At 40.9% G+C, this 14,516-nt stretch overlaps 1 protein-coding gene across 3 annotated transcripts in view; it reads right to left on the bottom strand.

Moving 5' to 3' along the window:
• The window catches only part of adam22 (ADAM metallopeptidase domain 22), a 79,905-nt gene that overhangs the window by 48,610 nt on the left and 16,779 nt on the right, over positions 1-14,516 (bottom strand). For all 3 annotated transcript variants that reach the window (XR_016115330.1, XM_088998948.1, XM_088998947.1), the window contains exon 13: positions 13,599-13,675. Coding sequence is in view for 2 of the 3 variants with exons in the window: in XM_088998948.1 (XP_088855074.1) it covers positions 13,599-13,675 (77 nt within the window). In the remaining variant the exon portion in view is untranslated. The remainder of the gene's footprint in view (positions 1-13,598; positions 13,676-14,516) is intronic.

The following is a 14,516-nucleotide window of genomic DNA, read 5'->3' on the forward strand; positions in this document are numbered from 1 at the left end:
ACAGCTATAATACAGGAAATAAAGCAGTCACAACGATAGTAGAAAGCGCCAGAGAGTAAAACCAAGATCAAGTTGGAATCATCCTGAGTCGAATGCCATCATATTTATCATAATCATACTATCATAATCTTCTTTCAGGCTGAAGATCAAGAATTGGATTAGATTTTTTGTCTCGGTGCAAGCCAGTACGAATTGTCAATATTTAAAGGACAACCGACGTCTCCGGACAAGTTGTACCCATAATTTGTAAAATGGCTTCAAATGGCTTCAAATGACTTCTACTGAGCGTATTTTACAAAGATTCCACCGCATATAGCTATATTTTCCGTTTTAAGACTCGTGCTGAATATTCCGGAAGTCTTGTTTTTGAGTTGGTGACGAGTCCGTACGTGACGTCACAGAAGGAACGCCCCTGACTGAAAAAAGGGACACATTGTAGCAGTCCTTCCATCACGTCAATGCTTGTTTGGTCTGAAAACCTCGTGTTACACCAGAAAGAGCTAGAAGAGGGTGTCCAAGCTCCATAGAAGAATTTATAAGCCTGTGGAAACGGGCTGATTCATTCCTCACAACAGCTCGGTGGCCATTTTCTGCCTCTTTTTGGGTGATCCATTTCCCCCCAATGTTGCCTCAACATGGCACGGAATAATTCTTGAATTGATTGCAAACATGTATGCTTTCCTCTTCAGAACTATTTGAATCATATTCATAACTGGATGTGTAACAAGAAAGCATATTCTCCGAATCTGAAGCCATTGTTTTGATTCTCCAGCAATGCAAGATGTCTTGGCGTGACGTCACGAACTGGGGGCGGGACTTTCTGAAAATGCCCAATTCACAGCTCATTTTTTTGCAGATTTTGGACACTAAGTCATTTTTATTGGTGTTTTGCATTTGACTAAAAATATCATACTGCGTGTTTTGGGTATTTTAGATGCTATAAAAGTTTTTCTGATGTCAGTTAGGAAACAAAAAAGTGACATCGGTTGTCCTTTAAGTCGGGAGCGCTGACATACAGTACTTAACGGATGCAGACAGAAGTTTCCTTTTCTCAAAATTTGTTCTATGGCATCAATTCTATTTTCCTGTGGGGAAAAAATCAATGTGAGGCATTTCTGATAAGCAATTAGCGAATAAATGAATTACAGCCTGGAGACTTTAAATGGGGCCTCATCCGAGCTTAGGTTTGGGGTGTTTATGTGCGAGCAGCTGCAGCCATCCCTGAAGAAGAAACCTCCCCCCTTCTTCCTCTTTCCTCTGCTCTCCTCATCCGCCCTTCTAACATAACAGCACCCCTCACCCTTTCCTCCGTCAGCACTGCCGTTTCTCCTCACGGGAGCCTGACACAGCACATTCAAATTGCTTTTGCGCACCTCCCATTGTCCTCCTCAAATTGGCTTGAATGCCGAGTGCACATGGAAGACAATTCTGGCGAATCGGCAATCGTTGAACTTGTTGGATATTGAAAAATTGTGATATGTGGTCAACAGCGATGAGCCAAGCAAGGGAAGGAAGATTAGGTTGTCCAATTGAACGAGACTTTGAAGCTTGCAACTGAACATCCGGCAAGCCCCCTTGCTGCCTATCTTTCAAACCTGTATCACTCGGTGTGATTCCGACTTCAACTTGGATCGTACCCCAAACATTCATTCGGTTTCACTGTCATAACCGCCTCTCTGAGGTAAGACATACCGTATTTTCCGGTGTATAAGACGCACCGGAGTATTAAGGCGCACCCCCAATGAATGGTGTATTTTCAACCTTTTTCCATATATAAGACGCACCGGACTAGAAGGCACACCTTCAATGAATGAAAAAAAATTACAATATAATACAGTGATACCTTGGTTTACGAACTTAATTGGTTCCCAGACAGAGTGTGTAAGGCGAAAAGTGTGTATCCCAAAGATTAATTTCCCATAGGAAACCATTTAAATGAGAATAATCCATTCCCAAGTGCCCATAAAACACAATTTTCTACTTTATAATTTTCTAAGCCTTACAACTACACAAAATATACCTTATTTTATGGATAATAAATGTGCCATGGTATTATAATTAAAGAAATAAACTGTACTGTAGAATAAAGTCATTTTATTTACCTTTGTGATGGTCGTTGATGGCTCGATGGAATGGAGTGGCCGGTTTCCTCAGCATTGAACACTTGATGAGGAACGTACCCTTCTTCTTTCACCATCTTGAGGAATGATCCCTTGTAGGTGATTTCTCTGTGATAATTTTACCTTGTTCCTCATCAATTGTGTTGTTTAGCTGGGTTGATGGCTTTTTGCATCAAGTGTACAGATGGTCGTATTAAGTTCATCCTGTCTACTTGATATCTAATTTAAAGGACAACCGACGTCACTTTTTTGTTTTTTAACTAACATCAGAAAAACGTTTTATAGCATCTATAATATCCAAAACACGCAGGCTGATATTTTTATTCAAATGCAAAACAGCAATAAAAATGACTTAAAGTGTCCAAAATCTGCAAAAAATTGAGCTGCGAATTGGGCATTTTCAGAAAGTCCCGCCCCCAGTTCGTGACGTCACGCCAAGACGTCTTGCCTTGCTAGTGAATCAAAACAATGGCCTCAGATTCTGAGAATATGCTTTCTTGTTACACATCCAGTTATGGATATGATTCAAATAGTTCTGAAGAGGAAAGCATACATGTTTGCAATCGATTAAATAATTTATTTCTGGCATTTTGAGGCAACATTGGGGAAAATCTCTCACCCAAAAAAGAGGCACAAAATGGCGACATCCTGTGGCCACCTCCGTTTACACAGGCTGATAAATTCCTTATATGGCGTTTGGATGCCCTCTTCTGGCCTTCTGGCGGCTTTTGGGTGCAACATGAGGTCCCCGGACCAAACAAGTACAGCAAAATACATTGACGTGATGGAAGGACCGCTACAATGCACCTTTAGTGACGTCACGTACGGACTCATCACCAACTCAAAAACAAGACTTCCTGAATATTCAGTGCGAGTCTTAAAACGTAAAATATAGCTATATGCGGTGGAATCTTTGTAAAATACGCTCAGTAGAAATCATTTGAAGCCATTTTACAAATTATGGACACAACTTGTTCGGAGACGTCGGTTGTCCTTTAAAACAGATTCTTTTCTTACAGACAGTGTATTGTAGGTGTTCAAGGTCACACCCTCATAGCAACACCAGCTGAAAAAGGCGCGCCACAACAACATCCGTGACAGTATACGCCGAAATATGTCGGGTATTTGAACACCTACAATACGCTGTCTGTAAGAAAAGAATCTGTTTTAAATAAGTGTACTTGTGCAGGTTGTTTGTGGAGCCTGATTGATGGGATATTATAACCTTGCAGTCTAAACTCTGCCTTTGAACTATCAAAGTTGAAACTCTCTCACTGTCGTCTGCCTGTCTCCTTAATGTTTAAACCACCACCCCCCCTCACTGCTGCGTTCTTGACCAATCACGTGGCTTTAACCGAAGACTGGGGGTAGGGAATAGAGGACAAAAACAGTTGGCTGAATTTTTGTTGTGAGAAGAACAGGCTCGTTCGCGAACGACACATCACTCATTGTGGCAGCTCCGTGTACGAAAAAAGTTCGTATGCCAAGGTAAAATTTTCATAAATGTAACGTTCGGAAACCGAAAAGTTCGTAAGCAAAGGGGTTCGCAAACCGAGGTATCACTGTATATAAATAGATAAACGTTTTCCAAATATAAGGCACACCATACTATAAGGCGCTACAATGGAGGCTGGAGTTACAGGAGGAAATTAAGTCGGTGGCTGCTGACAGTAGTTGTGAAACCTGTTGTGGCTCAATATTAACTCACATATAAGGTGCACTTGCGTATAAGGCGCATGGTCATCTTTTGAAGACAATCAAGGCTTTTGGGAAAATATGGAAACTAAAATTAGAGATTGGCCAATTCATAACATAGATGAGCATTCAGGGATCATTTATTTTATTTTATGTTTTGCTATCGCTACTTATCAACAAAAAAGGTCAAACAACCATTTGGGAATGGCACTTCACTTTATTACACAATGCTGAGTCACATTTTATTTGTATATTTTTTTACACATCTTGATTCTGTAAACAATTATTCGGTTTCACTGTCATAACGGCCTCTCCGAGGTCAAGCGTACCGTGTTTTACGGTGTAAAAGGCGCACCGGAGTATAAGGCGCAACCCCAATGAATGGTGTATTTTCAAACTGTTTCCATATATGAGGGGCAACGGAGTATATTCAATGAATGAAAAAAGTTTTCAAATATAATACATAACGGTTTTCCATATACGTATAAGGAACAACACATTATAAGGCGCTAGAAGTTGGAGTTACGCACAACTTCTCCCCCAGGGGGAAATGGAGTTGTGGCTGCTGACACTAGTTGCCAGACCTGTTGTGGCTCAATATTACTTCACATATAAGGCACACCTGCGTATAAGGTCAACTTTTGAAGAAAATCAAGGCTTTTGGGTGCACCTTATACGCCGGAAAACAAGTTAACTTAAAAATGGCCTGCGACAAAAAGTATTTTGACATCAGTGATCTCCATGCTCGTGTGTTCAAGTCGTGCTTTGCGTGGAATGGGTGTGTCTCACAAAAAAAAAAAAAGAGTAGGGGACAACTGCCGTGGCACGCAGCATCCATATAGAAACGTACAACCTGACTGTTGCATTATGCAGTACCGGGATGAGAGCATGCAGATGGCGTGCAGAGGTGCCAAAATCTCTTTGGTTTTACTGGTACAAGTTCAAACTGAGTAAGACAGATCCACAGAGGCAGGACAATGAAAGAGGTGACTAAAGAACAGCATTTAGGTCAAGGGTCAAGACAGCCACAAGGCCCCAGGATTGAAGTATTGAGACGGAATCGACCTCCATGGCAGCGGTGAAATTGCCAACTATGTGAACCATTGCACTCCCAATAGCCGCGTTCGACGGAAGTGTGAGTCTTAAGTGTCCGTGTCCGTGTGTAGGCGTGTAATCACATGAACGGATGACGTACAACGAAAATGGTCGCGGAATGGTATGGACGAGGGCAGTTCTATTTGTTCCGAGGCAATCCTTTCAAGTAGCCCCCCCCCCCCCCCCAAGCATATAAATATACAAATAGTGTATGGTGTCCACTCGACACCCACCAACCCCCCTTCGGCCCCATCTGCTACTTCTCCACCCACATAGCAACAGGACAAACGGGTGCTGAAAAGACAACCACACGTCCTAGACTTCTCTTTTTTTTTCCATACTTGTCACTTTTAGCTCCCCATCCCCCCCTATCTGGAGCGCTTGTGCGTTTTCCATGGCGACCTCACGAAATCAGATCACGCCTCATTTCAATAAATTACCAAGCGGGCGTAAGAGGGAGACAGACAGGGATGGCAGATGTAAATGGAGGGCAAGAGAAGCGACGGCGTGTATCGGTGTCACAAAGCAGGTAGAATGCTCGGTACATGACATGGGAACCGGACCATAAGTGTCATGATTTGCAAGGGGGTCCCCAAACAAATGCAGACAGGAGGGAGGAAAAGGGTGTATTTGACAAATTGTATCAAATAAAGTCAGCAGGAACAAAAATCTCAAACAAAGTCATCGGAAGAAAAAGGTCCAAAGTAGCTAGCAAAACCAATAGTAAAACATGAAAAGATGAAACAAACCTGACAGGGTATTTATCTACTTATCGGTTTATCTATTTATCCATTTTATTTATTTTATTCATTTATTTATGCATTTATTTATCTATCTAGATTTTCATTTATCCGTCTGTTTATTGATTGATTGATTTAATCATTCATTCATTGATTCATTCATTTATTTATTGTGTGTAACCAGTGCTAAAAATCAGCTTTGCATGAACAGGGTTTGCAAGGTGGTGGTGGTGGACCCCAAAAATGCAGTCAGGAGGGAGGAGCCGGGTGTATTTTATAAATTGTATCAAATAAATTCAGCAAGAACAAAATCTCAAACAACAACAGAGAATGTGCAAAGTAGCAAACAAAACAATGAGTAAAACATGACAAGATAAAACAAACCTGACAGGGTGAAACAATTAATGACCCAACACCGAATATTCGGGCCGGGAGTCCTTTTAACTGCCACAGATTTAAAAACGACCAAAACATTTGCAGCTGCAGGCGCGGCCCCACAGTGTCGCCTGTTGGTCGCAAACCGAAACGTGACAATAAGAGAGAACACTTAAATGATGCACACACATTATTCACATCCACACTCTTTTAGTTAGCCACAGACACGCCCACATATTTATCAAACTACCGACTACCTACAACTTAATTTTTGCTACGTTTGGAGACACCCCGTTGCTCACGTGACCATTCTATCCTGATCATCCCTCACCACATAGACGGATGACAATTACACACACACACACACACACACACACACACACACACACACACACACACACACACACACACACACACACACACACACACACACACACACACACACACACACACACACACACACACACACACACAGATGAATAATGCATTCAGCACTCCCAGAAAGCGTGCATTAGCATAAAGAGCATGACTGCGTGCAGGAAAGCTGACGCGACACCGGCAGGAATAAAAACATACTGAGCGCCTGTCAGTGTCAACATTGCACACAGGAGGGACGCCAGCCTTCTTGTTTCTGTTTTGTAACACTGGAGTGATGATGTAACCGATATTAGACGAGAAAACAGCGCAGAGAAGCTTTTTTTCCCTATCAGGGTCCATTTTCTTGGTTTTAAAAGTAAATCTGAGCGCCTGATGACTTTCCGTCTCTGCTTATGTGCATCAAGTTTAGTTCATTAAGGCCCCCATAAATAGTTGGCATCCTTTCAGGATCAATCAGGTTGCATTCGGATTATCTTCTATCATCATGCGATGATGTTTCACCCATTGGATTGTTATTGATTTTAGACGTTGTAGTGAAAAGTGGAAGTGCAGTGAGTAGTCAGCTTTCATTTGGTCGATTAATGTGTCAGCGCAGAGGGTCGACTAGGTATGTGGAACTGTCGCGGCTTGGAATTGAAGTGGATTTAGAGGAACTGTCGCGGCTTAGTATGGAAGCGGATTTAGCAGCACAGTAGTGGCTTGATATTGAAGCGGATTTGGTGGCACTGTAGTGGCTTGGAATTTAAGCAGATTTAGTGGAACTGTCGTGGCTTGAAATTGAAACGGATTTATGTGGAATTGTCGCAGCTTGGAATTGAAGTGGATTTAGTGGAACTCTCGCAGCTTGGAATTGAAGCGGATTTAGTGGAACTGTCGCGCCTTGGAATTGAAGCGGATTTAGTGGAATTGTCGCGGCTTGGAATTGAAGTGGATTTAGTGGCACTGTAGTGGCTTGGAATTGAAGTAAATTTATGTGGAACTGTCACAGCTTGGAATTGAAGCGAAATTATGTGGGGCAGGAGATGTGAGACAATCTCTTTCATCAATGGAGGCTACAGCTTCATGGTTACTTGTAGTAGATGTGCCCATTCCACCATGATGTCCCTGATCCACTGGTGAAAAGGACGCTTTGATTATTTCCTCTTTCATCTAGAACTGTCTCATACAACAAAGAGGGTGCAGAGAGTGCTTAAGATTGAATGACTGTCTGTGTCTTTTGTGTTGCCTTTAAAGCAGCTTCTGTATTTTGTTTTTGTACTTCCTTCTTTCCTTTTCCAGTCCTTTCATAAATTTGTTGCTGTGAAATGTCAATTTCTCCACTGCGAGACTAATAAAGGCCAATCCAATCCTCCGGATCAATACAATGCAGGAATGGCAAAATGTCATCATTGATTTTTCCATCCATAACGTTCAATTTGTCGTTGTCATCTCTTTAATTAAAAGTGACAATTTGATCGTCAACATTTGGCTACAACGCAAGACAAAGATAATGACATTTGCACCGTTATGAATAGAAAAAGGGTGTGATTAAATACATCTTGACCAATCATATTTGGATATATTTTGGCTTGCTTTTAGTTGTCATGTTTTGGTTTACAACCAACGGGTGGCACTGTCGGGCCCCGCATGCAGCTGCAAAAGTTTTGGTCGTTTTTAAATCAGTGGCAGTTAAAAGGATTCCCAGTACGACCGTTCAGTGTCGGGTCATTGTTTGTTTCACCCTGTCAGGTTTGTTTCATCTTGTCATCTTTTACTCATGGTTGTGTTTGTTACTTGTTAACTTATTTGTTCTGATAACTTTGTTGTTTGAGATTTTGTTCCCGGTGACTTTATTTTATACAATTTGCCAAATACACCCTGCTCCTCCCTCCTGCATGTTTTTTGGTGGTCAACCACCACCACTAACACCACCACCTTGCAAATCGTGACATCATGAAGTCAATTAAAATTTAAAGCTTAATATCTCAGTCAAAATTCTGATTCTGATATGATTTGCTGTCATAATGAGTGCAACTGTTTTCTAGATACTTCTGTACAGCTGTACAAAAGACAGTGTGTTACGTCACCCTCCCCTTTTTTTAAAATTCCAAAATACATTGACATGTACACACTCCTCTTTAATCTTATCTATAATTCACCAGGCTTGAGTGATGTGGGGTGTGGGGATATAAGAGCTGAATGGAGATGTGTATGTTTGGTTGAGGTTGATTGAAAAAAAGGGGGTGGGTTGGGTAGGAGGAGGCAACCCCCACAATCATGCGTGCAGCTCTTCTCCATGCTTTTGTTCAATGAATGTAAATGTTGCAGCAGCCGGTCAAAGAGATGAAGGAGGAGGAGGCGGACAAAGACAATGATGGGGAGACGAGCGCAGGCCCCTCCATCCGTGTACGCACCAGACACACTTGGCATGTGGGCTTGTGTCCATAGAGAGACACAAGTAAACACGATGCAGAATATTTTCAACAGGAGGGAAGGAAGGATTTCTGTTACTGATGGAGGAAAAAAAGACAAAATGAAGATAACATGATGGCCCATTCAGCTCAGCTGTGCTATGCTGCCGCCCACTCCAGTAAACAAAACAAAACACAAAAAATCATGTTTTCTGTTTAAATAAATAGATAAATAAATAACCACATAGATAAATACGAAAATAAAATTAATATACAAATAAATAAATATATGAATACATAAATGGGTAAATTAATAAATAAATACACATTGAGTCTGTGTTGTATTAGGGAAATCAGGTCGTGAAGGTGTGTGTGTGTGTGTGTGTGTGTGTGCGTGTGTGTGTGTGTGTGCGTGCGTGTGCGTGTGTGTGTGTGCGTGCGTGCATGTGTGAATTATTTAAATACATTTAAATATATTGATATTTAGTCTCCATTACGTGTGTAAAATTGTTTTTACATGCGTAGAGTCCCCAAAAGTCATGGTCCTAACATGACATCATAAAGTCTTATATTTAAAGGACAACCGACGTCTCCGGACAAGTTGTGTCCATAATTTGTAAAATGACTTTTGCTGAGCGTATTTTACAAAGATTCCACCGCAAATAGCTATATTTTACGTTTTAAGACTCGTGCTGAATATTCCGGAAGTCTTGTTTTTGAGTTGGTGACGAGTCCGTACGTGGCGTCACTGAAGGAACGCCCCTGACCGAAAAAAAGGACATATTGTAGCAGTCCTTCCATCACGTCAATGCTTGTTTGGTCTGAAAACCTTGTGTTGCACCAGAAAGAGCCAGAAGAGGGCGTCCAAGCTCCATGTAAGGAATTTATCAGCCTGTGGAAACGGGCTGATTCATTCCTCACAGGAGCTCGGTGGCCATTTTCCGCCTCTTTTTGGGTGAGACATTTCCCCCCAATGTTGCCTCAAAATGGCACGGAATAAATTCTTTGATCGATTGCAAACATGTATGCTTTCCTCTTCAGAACTATTTGAATCATATTCATAACTGGATGTGTAACAAGAAAGCATATTCTCAGAATCTGAAGCCATAGTTTTGATTCTCCAGAAATGCAAGATGTCTTGGCATGATGTCACGAACTGCTCATTTTTTTTTGCAGATTTTGGACACTTTAAGTCATTTTTATTGGTGTTTGCATTTTGGGTGTTTTAGATGCTACAAAACGTTTTTTCTGATGTCAGTTAGGAAACAAAAAAGTGACGTCGGTTGTCCTATAAAGGTGTGTATAAGCTGACAAAGCCAGCGAGTGCAACCCTGATTTTACTTTAGAGCTGTAAGTCATTTGGAAAGAATGGTCCCCGTAAGTGATGTTTGAAAAAGTGGTACTCAGAAAATGATGAAAACGTGTGTATGTGTGAGTGAGTGGATGACATTCAGACACCAAAAATGGGAAAGTATACCTCATTAGGGATGAAAAAGTAGGACTCAAAGTGGGACACACATGGACGCTGTCAATCACACTCGCAAGCTGGTAACCAAAGGAGCAATGCTGCACAACTTCAAATTGTGCCACAGACTTGATAGTAACTCACTTTTAGAACAGTTGATGACAAGCTACTGCATATGTAAACTCAATGAAATCGTCTCAATGTCACATCAACTCTATTCAGGAAATATTTGCATTTATTTAAATACTTTACACCAGTGGTCTCCAATTTACTCTAATCCTGCAAATCAAATTCGGTCACTGAAATGTATCCACGCTACTAACAGACACATTTGTAAAGTGCTCAAATAGATAGCCCCAAGACTCATTTCTCCACGCCCTTTTGTAAAATTGTCACCTATAAATGAATATCGATGAAAAGGTTTTTTCAGCCGTCATCTGTACCTTGAAGGTGTCGGACGTTTCGCTCTTCATCCAAAGAGCTTCGTCAGTGAACTAAAGTTGTGCTGGTAACTGGCCTTATTAATATATTTATCCCTAATGGACAGAGGTGGTGGTGCCAGATCTCCACCTATGTCCATTAGGGATGTATATACAGCACAACTTTCGTTTGCTGACAAAGCTCTTCAGATGAGGAGTGAAACGTCCAGCACCTTCAAAGAAGTACAGATGACGGCTGTTCATCGATGGACCACTCCTGTACGACTGAGAGCCTACATAGACCAACAAATGAACACTTTATCATTTACATTCCACCACACGCTGACGCCCAATAATATTCGAATCTCTGATTCGAAAGACCTCGAATGTGGGATTACTATGTAGCTGACGCTTAACAAACAGACAGCGATGAAAACAAAACATCTTCGGTGAAGCTAATCTTGAGGGTAGTTTATGTTTTGTGTTCGAGAGGGAGGGGCCATGAAAGGATGGGAGGGGGGAGTCAATAGTATAAACCAAGAGGGAGAGGAAAGTGAGTCGTTCACTTTCCATCAGTGGTGATCAATATCAGTGTCCGACAGTGCACCGCTTTACCATAAATTATGTTGGAGCCTCTCAATCACTTCCATAACAAACACACTGTATACACACACAAATACTGTGTACACACACACACACACACACACACACACACACACACACACACACACACACACACACACACACACACACACACACACACACACACACACACACACACACACACACACACACACACATCAACAGCAAATGCACTAGAAAGTGACTTTCTAGTACACGTGTCAAAATCAAGGCCAAATTTAGCCAATCACATTATTTTATTCGACCCACAAAAGCAAATCAAGCATGTCAAGTGCTGTGATGCTTGCTAAAGTCCGAACCAAAATTTTGAATTGTCCCATGTAAACCACAATAACTGATTATTTTTTACTTCTAAATTGGAAACTAGTTATTCATTCCCGTATTTTCTGCACTATAAGGCGCACCTACCACTGCTGACATGGATGCTTTGATCCTCTCCTCTTTCAACTAGAACTGCTTCATGTCATCACAAAGAGGGTACAGCAAGTCCTGAAGAATGAATGACTCTGTGTCTTTGTGTTGTCATATTTGTTATTTTTTCACATTTTTTTTCCCAAGATGGCGGCGCGTGAACACGCAGCGGCTCCCCTCTCCCGGCAAATTGGTGTTTTCATGTTTATTTATATACATATATATATTTATGTTTGTTAAAGTAATTTTAAGTGCCTTGCATGCTGGGTCTGAGAGGACAGTAATTTCATCTGTGCTGTATGTCATGCATACGAGCATATTTGACAATAAAGCTGACTTTGACTTTGACCTAAAAGAAAATATTTTTGCCTCATAATCCGGTGCGCCTTGTGTATGGAAAAGGTTTTAAAATATGTTATTCATTGAAGGCCCCCCTTATAACGCGGTGAGCCTTATGTATGGAAAAGGTTTTCAAATACAGTGATACCTCGGTTTATGAACCACTTGGCTTACGAACGTTTCTGTTTACGAAAGTTAAATTTATGAACATTTGACCTTGGCATACGAACTATTTTTCGGGATACACACAGAGCTGCCACAATGAGTGACGTGTCGAGAACGAGCCTGTTCTCCTAACAAAAAAATGGCAGCCGGCTTGTCTAGGTCCTCTATTCCCTGCCCCTAGTCATCGGTTAAATCCACGTGATTGGTCAAGAACGCAGCAGTGAGGGGGTAGGGGTTACAGACAGAGAGAGAGTGAAGCCACTCTCCAAAAATAGAAAATGGCTACTGACATTTTTTTGTCCTCTATTCCCCGCCCCCAGTCTTCGGTTAAAGCGACGTGACTGGTTAAGAATGCAGCAGTAAGGGGAGGTGGTTTAAACATTAAAGAGACAGTCAGACGACAGAGAGTGACAAAATGGATAGAAAACTGTGAAATTTGGACTTGTTTCAACTTAGATAAAAAAGCAGAGTGTAGACTGCAAGGTTAAAATTCCCATCAATCAGGCTCTACAAATAACCCGCACAAGCCATCTGTACACTTGATGCAAAACGCTATCAACCCAGCTAAACAAAAGACAATTGATGAGAAACAAGGTAAAATTATTGTAGAGAAAGCACCTCCAAGGGATCATTCCTCAAGAAGGTGAAAGAAGATGGCTACATTCCTCATCAAGTGTTTAATGCTGAGGAAACCGGCCACTCCATTCCATAAAGCCATCAATGACCATCACAAAGGTAAATAAAATGACTTTATTATACAATACAGTTTATTTCTAAAATTGTAATACCATAGCACATTTATTACACGTAAATAAGGTATATTTTGTGTAGTTTTAAGGCTTAGAAAATTAGAAAGTAGAAAATTATGTTTTATGGGGACCTGGGAACGTATTATTCTCATTTTAATGGTTTCCTATGGGAAATTATTTTTTGGGATACACACTTTTCGCCTTACACACTCTGTCTGGGAACCAATTAGTTCGTAAACCAATGTATTACTGTATGTAATTCGTTGAAGGTGCCTCTTATATTCCAGAAAATACAGTACTTTGTTTTGCGTTCTATACTGTATGTCAAATGCAGAGAGGATTAAAAATTTGAATGGCTCCCCCAAATTCATAACAGCAGGATGAAACTGTGACTACAATGTGGCCCGTGGCAAAAAATGAGCGTGAGATGTAACTGAATAAGCATCGGCGTCACATATTTGACTCTTCGGTAAACACTAAAATCAAATGCATAAAATAAAAAAATAAATAAAATAACTGACTTGACACTTTGTCTTATGCACAGCAGCCATGTGCTGGAAGCAAAAGAATAATTTAAAAACTGCATCTAAGAGCAGACAGACGAGAACAACTCACTGATTTAGCTCCACATCCAAGGTAAACTTCCTGCCAAAAGCTTCCACTTGAAAACTGGCCCGGGCCACATGGTTCACCTGAAAGAGGACACACAAGAAAGGACGGATCGCTTTCAACTATGAGCATCTTCACGCATTAGAGGGCACGTAATGACATGCACGCATTAGACAAATGGACGCGGATGGATAGTTGCAGCCAGTCGCCGGCAACCAAATGCCTGTTCATTAAGACATCAATGTCTGCTTTGCGACTGGTGCAGATAATTATGCAAATGTTAGAATTCTCAGTCATGTTGCGTACTGACGCGTGAGAGCAAAGTGATGAAAGGAGATACACACACATGAACAAAAAAACAGTGCTACTTCCACTTACAATTTTATTTTACTTCAAGATGGCGCCGCAAGAGTGGCTGGCTTTAAAGCAGCTCCTGAATTTGGTTATTGCTGCTGTGAAATGTACATTTTTCCACTGTGAGACAAATAAAGACTCATCTAATCTAATCTAATCTAATGGAATCTAAACTAATCTAATCCCTGAAAGGAAATTTGTAAATAGAGACGTGTTTTCCATGGAAATGCCCTACTTCGTTCCAAGCAGACCAAAAAATATATATAAATGCATCAAAATATGTAACAAATACACATTTTTACATTTCACATTGTTGTGCACTAAATGAAAGTTGTGCATAAAAATAATGTTGCTCACCCACAGGAAAAAAAACCTTATCCTGTGACTGTAAAGTGACCTCGAGAGTCTTGATCATAATCATACATACATACATACATAATCATTCAATACAGCGTTAGAAACCTTACTCTCTTCTTTCATCAGAAAAAAAGAGTTAATTCCTAAATTATATGTGTCTGGAGTGATATGACCTTGACATGAGGGTGGCTGTCCAAAATACAATGCAATACA

The sequence above is a fragment of the Hippocampus bargibanti genome, linkage group LG06 (genome assembly GCF_051943395.1).
Source record: "Hippocampus bargibanti isolate YZ-2025 linkage group LG06, ASM5194339v1, whole genome shotgun sequence".
In the NCBI taxonomy this organism is placed as follows: Eukaryota; Metazoa; Chordata; class Actinopteri; order Syngnathiformes; family Syngnathidae; genus Hippocampus; species Hippocampus bargibanti.